Source organism: Watersipora subatra, chromosome 6 (genome assembly GCF_963576615.1).
Source record: "Watersipora subatra chromosome 6, tzWatSuba1.1, whole genome shotgun sequence".
NCBI lineage: Eukaryota > Metazoa > Bryozoa > Gymnolaemata > Cheilostomatida > Watersiporidae > Watersipora > Watersipora subatra.
The window spans coordinates 47877173-47889558 of record NC_088713.1 but is presented as its reverse complement, the minus strand read 5'-3'; the positions used below and the strand labels follow the sequence as shown (position 1 = coordinate 47889558).

The 12386-nt window shown below is 36.4% G+C and overlaps 1 protein-coding gene across 1 annotated transcript in view; it reads right to left on the bottom strand.

Annotated features, from left to right (window-relative positions):
* The window catches only part of LOC137398587 (uncharacterized), a 47249-nt gene that overhangs the window by 1268 nt on the left and 33595 nt on the right, over nt 1-12386 (bottom strand). Inside the window, exons 8-10 of the mRNA XM_068084747.1 lie at nt 6907-7047; nt 2775-2887; nt 1917-2072 (exon numbers count right to left, since the gene is read on the bottom strand). Of these exons, the coding sequence (XP_067940848.1) occupies nt 1917-2072; nt 2775-2887; nt 6907-7047 (410 nt within the window). The remainder of the gene's footprint in view (nt 1-1916; nt 2073-2774; nt 2888-6906; nt 7048-12386) is intronic.

Below are 12386 nucleotides of genomic sequence, written 5' to 3'. Positions count from 1 at the left end.
GCGACGTATAGGATTCGAACCCACAACATTCAGCTCGATAGACCAACTCTAACAACTGCGCCAATTGACTCCGTAGCCACATGTTAGAATAGTTGTGAATATAGTTATTACATACACATCATGATTTCTCAGTACACCAGACTGCCAGTGTACCGAAGTATATAATACTCGTAATAAAAGGCGGAGTGTGCTGATATTCAAAATTCAAGAAGCTTGTAGCTGTCCTTTTTGGAGAATATTCAGTAGTAGTGAGAAGCAGTAATTCTCGATTAATAACTTTCTGCTTGGGAAATTCTGAAAAAATAGACGGCACACTCATGGAGCATTCATAAAATCAAAAGTATCGCAGCCTCAAATCGCCAAAACGTACAGTCAAACATGGATAACTCGAACTTCACGGGACCGAGCGAAAGTGTTCGAATTATCAGAGCGTTCACGTTATTAGAGCACTGTCACAAGTCCATGTATTTACTTATTTATTAGTAGATACATGTACCTATACAAACTTTAATATAAATCAAAAGCACAAATGGCTTGTTTCAAATTAAATGCTTCTAATGTAAAGTTTAAAACGTTTTTATCAAAAATTATAGAGATTTTTCTATCACTTGAGATTGGTTTGTTGTTTGAGGTGATGTTATTGCCAGGACATTTTTTAGATTGACATTGGCAAAACTTGATCGTTGTTGAAATGCTCAAAAGAAAAAGATGTCTTTTCTTTTGAGCATTTCAACAACGATCAAGTTTTGCCAATGTCAATCTAAAAAGCGTTTTACCCACAATCAATTTTGCTGATTTTTCTTGAAGTTTATGCAAAGATTACCTCACTTGACCTTGCTTCCGAAGGGCGATCGCTAAGCCGATGTTTGGTATAAATCAAATTTCACCAAACCTTTAGAAAAGTCGTTGACAAAAATATTTTGCCGAGTGTGGTAATAACGACGCTTATGAATTACGCAAAATTGAGGTTTACCTCTATGGCTTTGAATAAAGTGATTTTCTAAAGCGATAACAACCGTTTCGGTAGCCGTTGGGAAAAACAGTTCGAGTTAACAGTGTTGCGTTCGAATTATCTATTGCAATTTATCATTACGTGGGAACGGACCAAAGAAACCGTTCGAGTTAACCATGTGTTCGAGCTATCTGTGGACGAGTTATCCATGTTTGACTGTACTTCATTATTTCCTTCGTACATGCTTAAAGAAGCATAACTGAATTTAAAATTATGGATAAAAAATTATGGAAACAGAAGGAACAAGTTGCCTAGAGCTCATTAATAATGAGCCACAGCCAAATACTGAACAGTAACAGGACACCACAGCCAATCTCCATGGAGTTAGAGAATCGTAGACTTGAAAATCTCATCTATATGCACACAATTAAGTGTTCATTTGTCATATTTCCATTTGTAGCGATGAGATACGCATAAAAACTGCTTCACACTGAAATTGAACTCAAAAATGCTAGTTTAGCAGACAGGCGCTAACCACACGCTATACTATGGATTAGTTGTGGTAACACTTATTATACCTTTTAATCTTTAACGGCGATTGGTTAAAATATGCATCCTTCACACATCACCTAGCATGCTTGAACAACTAGAAGAACCCAGACTGTCCTAAAATGCTATAAATATATGCATACTAACCGCGCTACCCAGCACATATATACATATATATATATATATATATACATATATATATATATATATATACATATTTATATATATATATATGTAGCATAAACTTTAATAAACATAGCACACACAGAAATAAATAAACACATTAAACAACCACTTTAATTTAAAAGTTGGAATGGTGAAGGCTGTACATGTTGATTGAAAACAAAATTTTTGTGCAAAAATTTCTTTATTACCCGTCAAACGCCGGGCATTAAGCTAATAAACTTATAAATACCTGTCAATGATGCTATAAAATTGCCCACTGGACCCCTCGAGGATTTGGTCTTCCATTCTTCGAAGAAGCTGACAGATTTGCAAGATGCCTGCCATAGATGTGAGCGTAGACAATTGGCAATGGCCGTTGCTGCATATGCCTCGGCAAGAGTAGAACCTAAAGCACAGGTCTATGTGAGTCCGGCCTTATCGACCCGTCACAGCGCAATAACAGACTAGTAGATATGGACATACAGACAGACTAGTAGATATGGACAGACTAGTAGATATGGACATACAGACAGACTAGTATATATAGACATACAGACAGACTAGTAGATATAAACATACAGACAGACTAGTAGATATGACATACAGACAGACTAGTAGATATTGACACACAGACAGACTAGTAGATATGGACATACAGACAGACTAGTAGATATAGACATACAGACAGAGTAGTAGATATAGATACATACAGACAGACTAGTAGATATAGACATACAGACAGACTAGTAGATATAGACATACAGACAGACTAGTAGATATAGACATACAGACAGACTAGTAGATATAGACATACAGACAGACTAGTAGATATAGACAGACAGACTAGTAGATATGGACATACAGACAGACTAGTAGATATAGACAGACAGACTAGTAGATATAGACATACAGACTAGTAGATATGGACATACAGACAGACCAGTAGTTATGGACATAAAAAATAAACTAGTAGAAATGGACATACAGACTAGTAGATATGGACATACAGACAGACTGTTGATACAGACAAACAAAATAGTTGGCATGGACATACAGACAGATTAATTGCTATGAACATACAGCCAAGTCTAACACCTGGGATACCTACAAACAATCCTTGTTAGTATGGCATGTTTTAGCTTCGAGCTGACGTTGCACTTGGTCTCTGCTGAAGATCATGGTACTTATGTCAAGGGTCTTCAAAGTGCACGGGTGGGATAACTGCAAGAATAAGTTCGCAATGCAGAGATTGGAATTGGAAACAATGAACGAAGACTGATGCAGAATAACATACTAGGATCTTACTAGAGGTATAAATGAACAATATGCTTATTTTCAGCGAGAAAATATCTCAGAAAAAATTGAAAACCTAAAGCCTGGTTCCCATATCGATTGCGAGGCCCGGCGGTAATCTTGCGCAGCAAAATGCTTGCGACGCTAGGCGGCTTCACATAAAGCTGCTAATATCTACATGAAAATGTTCGCTCGCCATGCCATTTCGATAATGGTGACCTTCACCTGTACAGTGCATTTCAGAAAGGTTTTGCCTGCGGCTTTTCGCAAAATTTGAACCGCGCTAAACTCTTGCGTTGTCCGCCGACAACTACCGGTGGTATTCGGTGGTACCCGGCGTGTAGGTTCACATTTCACCGCTAACAGCCTGTGGTGCTGTTGTCAGTACTTTGCGGCGTATATGGGAACCACGCTGGACCTGGATAATTCGAATTTCTGCTCAACTCAAACAATTTGTAGGTCCCTGTCCCTCTATATTACTTACAGTGTAAATAGCCTGGCTAATTCAAATCAACTCTTGCTAATTTAAATGCAATCACAGAATCAACCCCAACTGCTGTGACATGTATTCTTTGGTGATTGTGAGAGGCGTGTCAATTTAATAGGTCAAGCTCAAAATTGACACCTAACACACGACCTTGATAGAACAAGTTGCACTACTGGTAAAGCCGTTATTAATCTGTGAGCTCCAAAAAAATTGAAAATGGACTCACTGGAAAATAATCAGTGCGCTATGACTACGCATCAAACTTGAGCAATACTGAAGATTTATCTTGGATACAAAAGTGAATGATCAAAGGCTATCAGTTTCAAGCTTTATTCAAAGCTTGTTCTATATTTGCAAAGATGTCTTCAGAATCGAAACAAAATTACAAAACGAAAACTTACCAGTATAAAGTGGATATTATTAATGGCATTCAAAGAATAAAATCAAGTGAGATAGCAGAAAGAGAGGAACTCTCTAAATCTACCTTATCAACATGGATTAAAAATAGAGATTAAAAATAGAGATTAAAATAGAGATAAGATTTTTTCTGCAAGCCAAAACTATTCTTGACTTGAGCATTATCAGCAAATACTCGACATTGAAAACGGCGTACAGTGTAAAGTTTGAATTACACAATTCACCAACTCTTCTGTTCAATAAGTCTGTGTCTGTAAATCTTTTGTATATATCTATCGTACAATGAAATAAACCTATACGAGCTATAAAATTCATACATACTTTATTCGTAATACCTAAATAGTGTATCTATTCTTGAGTAAGTCATTAACATTTAGACTAAAAATTTACTAAAATTTTACATGAACAAGTATAAGATGCATTGAGAACTCACAGGGCTTAAAGCACATCAATTACAAAATTTTTTTATTATTTCAATACATTAGAGTCTTGGCTTTCGAATGGGCCTATATTCAATACACAAAGAATAATAGAACTATGAAAACCGGGGTGTCAAAAGTACGTCCTGCAAAAAAAACACTTGGTTCAGGTACTCAAAATGTGGCGTCATAATTCTCATTTAGTCTTAGATCGTCGATCCCTTTCGCTGCCATTAAGGCTGCGTTTTTCTGTGACAATCGGTGCTGTTAAACCCGGAGAGCGCTAATAATAAACTAAGATTCTAGATAATCAACAATGCCCGCGATTGTGCTAACACCTGACCAATACAAACACATGTTCTGGGTTAATCAATTATGCTTCAATATATGTGCTGTCGTTGATAAAGGTAATGAAATCACATCGATTAAATTATGACCTGCGGTTGCGTTGCGTGGCCCTAGGACTAAATGTCAATTGCACTTTCGCGAGATCACGCAATGCTTGAAATTAATTAGTCTCAGTTGTCACCCTTAACATCGCATTAAAAATAAAGAGCTAGTGCATAATATCATCGGGAAAATATAGTATGGTTCTTGGAGTCTGAGGTACTTATCATAGAAATAATATGTACATGGAGAACTAATGGCACTGATTCCTTTGTCATCTTCATTCGTTCTCTGGAGTTGTCCTACCTTCGCCTGCCACTAGCGTCATTATCATCACTTTCGTAGTTGATAAATAAGCGGTAAGAGCACACAACAACGAATATGAGAATTGTGGCATCACAATTTTTGAGACTATGCCAGTAAACTTTTTCGCGGTAGAGCTCTGGGGAAATCCTATAAACACCAACCAATGTCTGTCTCACCATGGCAAACAATAGCTCATTCAAAAGCCAAGACTCTGATGTATTGAATAATACAATAAAAAAATTATGTAATTTATGTGCTTTAACAGACCATCAACAATACGATATTAATCTAATGTAAAATACGAGATACAACATGGTTCTTATAATTCTAACTCTGGTTAATTCAAACCATTTGGCTTGGTCCCTTCGAGTTTTAATTATGCGGACTGTATAGCAATAGTATCCACTAATAAACCTTTAATTTCTTCAAATACTGCTGAGCAAATGTGACCAATGGCATATCTTGCTATAGTTAAAAATTTTCTGATAATTATAATGTAAATACAGTGAGACATCTACTTCCAAAATTAATTAATTTCCGAAGCTGTTTTGTAAGTAACAGATTTCGTAGAAAAAAGCCGATGTTACCATGTAAATGCTCTAACCCGTTCCAAGGCACCATAAAAATCGGACATAGCATTTGTAAAAATTTTAAATACATGTAATGTGTCTAAACCTGTAACAATTACATATTAGAATTATATTATTACATAACAAAATAAATAGAAGTTGTACATAAAAAGAAGAACAGTGAAAAAAGAAAGAAAATCTTTGAGTGGTATGTTTGTTTACATTTGATTTTGGCTATCTAGACGATGCTAAGCGAATGCCGTGAATCGTGAGACATATTAATGTCCTCACTAATGTCAACGCCAGTGGTCAAAAGAGGTAGTAGTATTATTATTGTCTTGTTTTCATTTTGCTCAAACGATATTTTTTAAAACTCCATGTAGAAAGATTAGTTGACATCAATAAGAACTAAAAAATCCGCCATCATAGAGAAAATGTAGAACTTGACTGACTAGAAAAGCAGTTGTCCTACCCTGCATGTGATAGACGATAACTCCAATTTAAAAACCAAATAAACACAAACCACTAGTCATTTACAGTAACTGACTTCCCTAGCAATTAAAACTGAGTGAGACACTGAGTGTACATTGGACCCATGAGAAGGAAACGGGACAAAACATGAAAAATACAAGTGGGCCTTTCGTATCTAGAAATATTTTTCATTAGTCAAAGCAAAATTTCGGGGATTTGAAAATTCTGAATGTGAAATCTTTCATAAATAGAGGTTTCACTGTATATAAAACAGGTTTAGGTGTAAAGCTTAACAGTAGACTGCAAACGGGAATACATGACTTCAAAAAAATAACTTAGGTATGAACATAAGTTCTCAGTCTAAGATGCAAATAATTGAGTGATTTTATTATATTTCTCTCTACGCAGAAAAACTGCTCAGCAATTTAATGTCTAAAGGCTGGTTCACACTATATCGCCATATGTTGGTGTTGTCTTCTCGTCGATCATTCGTCGATTATGCGCACCATAAACCGATGACATCGTCGCAGCAACGTGAACACTTCGAAAACGTTTGCAGCTGTCAAACTTTCCCGATGGTTGGCCAAACCTTCACGAACCTGTATACGATGTGAACCACGTCAGCGATGAGTATTGACTGTCGTGGATTGCTCGATTCATATTTTTTTCATGACCGTTCCTGCGGGACTATTTCACTGTTTCCATGACTGCATTGTATAATGAGAAAGCTATATTGTGGAACTTTCGCTGATGTAAATGCGGATGGGTTTGTGATCGTGTTAACAATGTTATTGCAGACGATCACCGAAGTATTGTGTGACTAACACTGACATACGAGGATATAGTATGAACTAGCCAAGTCCTGCTTCAAACTAGTCAAATGTCACATACCATATAGGATTCTGATTGGCTATATTTCACACAGTCATTATGCAATAGCAGCTGAGACGTGTTAAGATTGCAGAAGTAGAAAACTCCCTCGTAAGCGTGTTCACTCGTTGTCTCTTCTATGTCCAACAAGCTCAACACTACCTGCAATTGTAGAAATATGGTTTTCAAGAAACATATCGTTCTTTTAAATCTACAAAATGCTAACAATTATTGTGACCTTTGCTAACCTTCTAGAGCGGATGTTCAATATGAATGTTCAAATCTGTCCTAACCCTCCCAAAGCCACTTGTTTCCATCAGTACTTATGGTCAGTGTATATCTAAGTAATGTCCCATAACAGGTGCTCAGTGTGAAATTACAGTCATGGCTTCCTAAACCTTCTAAATGCTGTCATTAAAGATGAATTAGCATAAAAGTTTTATAACTTTTATTCGCAAAAAAGTTTTGTAAATTTGATCAGAGTGTATTGATATTTTTCTATAATTTGTGATTGGTTTTGATGTTTGAGGTGATCTGATAGCCAGGATGTTTCCAGATCAAAATGATCGTGGTCAAAATGCTCAGATCAAGTGAAAGTATGATTGTGAAATATCTATAGTTGCAAGGAGACAGACGTAATCCTTCGTTTTTTCGTGACATCATTTTATTGTTGTCGGTCATATTTATAGACAATATTATCGTTAGAAACACGAAGCTTTTGCAATGAATTTTTGAAACCGATGCTTTTGTTTGCAATTTTTTATTATAGTATCAAAACAACACCAAAAAGTACTATTAAATAAAAGAATAACGATCATTTTCTACAAATATGGCGGCTTTTTCGTGAACGAGCGCATGTGCAAACAGCTTGATGACGTAAAAAAAATGATGGATAAAGATGAATGAATAGATGAATATGATGAATGCTTCAACTTGAATGCAATAGCCGATTACAAATATCGGGAACGATAACAACTAGTGACAATATTTCACCCGCACTTTTCTTCTGAATGTTCGAACCGAGTGATCAAGTTTTGTCAATTTTAATTTGAAACAACCTGGAAGTCAGATCGCCTCAAACATCAAAGGCAATCACAAATGGTAGAAAAATACTGATGCTTTCTGATAAAATCTACAAAAGATTTTGTGTAAGTTTATCTTTAACAGTCCATCAACAGACTGCTATCCTACAATTATGGGATTGGTTAATTCTCATCTGACAAAATAACAATTCCATTAAAACTTTTTAAATCTTTATTTAAAGTTCACTTATGGGTGATCAAAGATCATGATAATCCACAAAATTTTGTTATATTTGTTAACAAAAATAAACCAGCATACGTGTTTATAAAACCTCTAATAATATCACTATGTGCTTACAGTGCATGATAGCTTATAAAAAGCTTATTGCATGATAGGTGATAAGAAGAGTAGATGCAGGGTCTTACATTAAACAATTTACAAAATATGGCTTAGATGTCATGGCCTTGACCTCATCATCAGCAAAGGTCATAATTCATATATATAAATCTCTGTGCGTGTCGTTTGCCTGTCATGTGTCCAGTTAAACCGATAAAATTTGAGCAATGAAACTTGACACTGAATTTGAACTCTGAACCTCCCGGTCTCCAGACCGGCGCACTAATCCACTACACTATGCTGTCGTTAGCTGGGAAATAATAGAGCATACTTCTGCATCGCTTGCGAAAATACTAGCGCACTCAAAGCTAATGATTGTGTTAAGGTGTAAACACACTAGGCGATTTTATCGCGAGCGTCATGAGGAGGGCGGAGATATCGCTAGCGTGTGCATAAACACACTTGAGCGATTCACTAGCAAGCGATATAATGGGCACGCCCACAAACTGCCAATAAAATTCCGTATCATTAGTTTCTTCGGAGTTGTTAATGAATTTAGGTCAGTCAATATGGCGCCGTCTAGGCGACAACGTAAACAACTTACGCATTTGTTATTAAACCTATCTCACTTTCACGGATTGTACACTGCCTACACTACAAGGAGACATAAGAAAAACGATTATTGCATTTTTAACTGTAATATTTTTCACTATTTTTATACATATTTTATTTTGTAGTGATTTTTTTATATTTAGGCCTAATGTATTAAATATTTACCGTTCTCAAGATGGTCAACCTGCGCAACGATTGATTCCAAATGTTGGTTTTCAACTTGGGTTTTTTGCAATTTTTGTTTGTTATGGTGCACATGACTGGGAGTGCTATTATTAAATTTATGAACAATTCAGTGCTCGTTCTGAATATGTTTCAATATTAACAAAATAGCAAATTGTCGCTACTGTATGTTGGTTAACATCGATAAGAAATAATTACCCGCCATAAAATTGCATTCTGGTAAAATCCAACCAATCGAAATGCATCTCGCTAGCGATAAAGTTGTGCAGAGAAAGTCTAGCGTTATCGCTCTGGATGAGCACGCTGGGTGAATTCTAGCGCAGATTAGCGCCACGCAGCGCGATATCGCTCTAAATATCGCCTAGTGTGTTTATACCTTTAGAGATCATTATGCGTAGAGTAAGCTCACTTCACACTAGATCTCTGCCCTTATTATAGTGAGCCAGTTAATTAGTTTAAAACACGGTGAAGGAGAACACAGCCCTTATTATAGTAAGTCAGCTTATTAGAGCTTATTAGTTACTCATATTATCGGGTAATTATTTTATTAACCGTACAAAGCTGGGCATTCAGCTAGTCTAAATAAATATCTCAGCGTTTGTAATTTGTCTGACGTGTGTCCAGTTATATCGATGAAGTTTAGAAACGAAAAAAGTTTTAAGAACGCTCCATATGGGATTTCAACTTGAAACTGACAAGTCTGCAGAAATTTTGCTAAGCCAGTAGACCATGCGGTTGCATAGCTATACAATGGAATAACACAGCATATCTTTTACACCTGCCAGTCTCCAATGCTGACTGGTTAAAATTCTTATGTGTCAGCAAGCTTAAAGAGCATGACACAATTCTCATGTGTCAGCTAGCACGCTTAAAGAGCATGACACAATTCTTATGTGTCAGCAAGCTTAAAGAGCATGACACAATTCTCATGTGTCAGCAAGCTTAAAGAGCATGACACAATTCTTATGTGTCAGCTTAAAGAGCATGACACAAATCTCATGTGTCAGCAAGCTTAAAGAGCATGACACAATTCTTATGTGTCAGCACGCTTAAAGAGCATGACACAATTCTTATGTGTCAGCACGCTTAAAGAGCATGACACAATTCTTATGTGTCAGCACGCTTAAAGAGCATGACACAATTCTTATGTGTCAGCAAGCTTAAAGAGCATGACACAATTCTTATGTGTCAGCAGGCTTAAAGAGCATGACACAATTCTTATGTGTCAGCACGCTTAAAGAGCATGACACAATTCTTATGTGTCAGCTAGCACGCTTAAAGAGCATGACACAATTCTTATGTGTCAGCAGGCTTAAAGAGCATGACACAATTCTTATGCGTCAGCAAGCTTAAAGAGCATGACCCAATTCTTATGTGTCAGCAAGCTTAAAGAGCATGACACAATTCTTATGTGTCAGCTAGCACGCTTAAAGAGCATGACACAATTCTTATGTGTCAGCACGCTTAAAGAGCATGACACAATTCTTATGTGTCAGCACGCTTAAAGAGCATGACACAATTCTTATGTGTCAGCAGGCTTAAAGAGCATGACACAATTCTTATGTGTCAGCAAGCTTAAAGAGCATGACCCAATTCTTATGTGTCAGCAAGCTTAAAGAGCATGACACAATTCTTATGTGTCAGCAAGCTTAAAGAGCATGACACAATTCTCATGTGTCAGCAAGCTTAAAGAGCATGACACAATTCTTATGTGTCAGCTTAAAGAGCATGACACAAATCTCATGTGTCAGCAAGCTTAAAGAGCATGACACAATTCTTATGTGTCAGCACGCTTAAAGAGCATGACACAATTCTTATGTGTCAGCACGCTTAAAGAGCATGACACAATTCTTATGTGTCAGCACGCTTAAAGAGCATGACACAATTCTTATGTGTCAGCAGGCTTAAAGAGCATGACACAATTCTTATGTGTCAGCACGCTTAAAGAGCATGACACAATTCTTATGTGTCAGCACGCTTAAAGAGCATGACACAATTCTTATGTGTCAGCAGGCTTAAAGAGCATGACACAATTCTTATGTGTCAGCAAGCTTAAAGAGCATGACCCAATTCTTATGTGTCAGCAAGCTTAAAGAGCATGACACAATTCTTATGTGTCAGCTAGCACGCTTAAAGAGCATGACACAATTCTTATGTGTCAGCTAGCACGCTTAAAGAGCATGACACAATTCTTATGTGTCAGCACGCTTAAAGAGCATGACACAATTCTTATGTGTCAGCAGGCTTAAAGAGCATGACACAATTCTTATGTGTCAGCAAGCTTAAAGAGCATGACACAATTCTTATGTGTCAGCACGCTTAAAGAGCATGACACAATTCTTATGTGTCAGCTAGCACGCTTAAAGAGCATGACACAATTCTTATGTGTCAGCACGCTTAAAGAGCATGACACAATTCTTATGTGTCAGCTAGCACGCTTAAAGAGCATGACACAATTTTTTTCCTAAAGCTTACTAGCTTTTACTTTTTACTAGCTTAAGTTACAATAACAGCACTTATTAAGGAGCTTAAATAAGAGCTTAAGTTACTCAAATTCATTGGGTAAAAAAACTTAGTCAATTAAAAACAAATTTTCTATGCAAAAAATGTTTTAAAACACCCATGCAACACCAAGCATTCAACTAACCCTTACTATAATAAGAGTCGTATTCATCTATGATGAATACTCAAATCACCTGTGCAACGCATTAATCTAGTTTAATTTATTTATCGGCATCATGTGAAGCCATAACAGGTTGCTAAGCATATCATCAGCGTGCAACTGTGACCTAGCAACCGAGACCTAGCAACCGAGACCTAGCAACCGAGACCTAGCAACCGAGACCTAGCAACAGTGACCTAGCAACCGTGACCTCGCAACCGTGACCTAGCAACAGTGACCTAGCAATTATAATACTGACAGCCGATAAACCAAACATAAGCTTGAATTGAGAAAAGTAGAAAGAAGGAATATCAGAAGGAACAATAAGTTTCCTAGCCAGTGATAATATTCAATATTGGCATGCTATACCATTGTAATTGTATAATGTAAATCATTTTCAAAATGGGTTCATCCACCCTACCAAAGAACATGATCTTGGCCACTTCTCATCACTGAAATGAATTGATTTTTAAAATGAATTGAATTTTATAATGAATTGAATCTTATAGCTAATTGAATTTTATATTAAATTTTATATTGAATTAAACTTTACATTGAATTGAATTTTATATTGAATTTTATAATGAGTTGAAATTTATAATTAATTGAAATTCGCGTTGAATTCTATATTGCATTTTATATTCTGAAGTAAGACATATACTAAGAAGTTTGCCATTAAAATCAT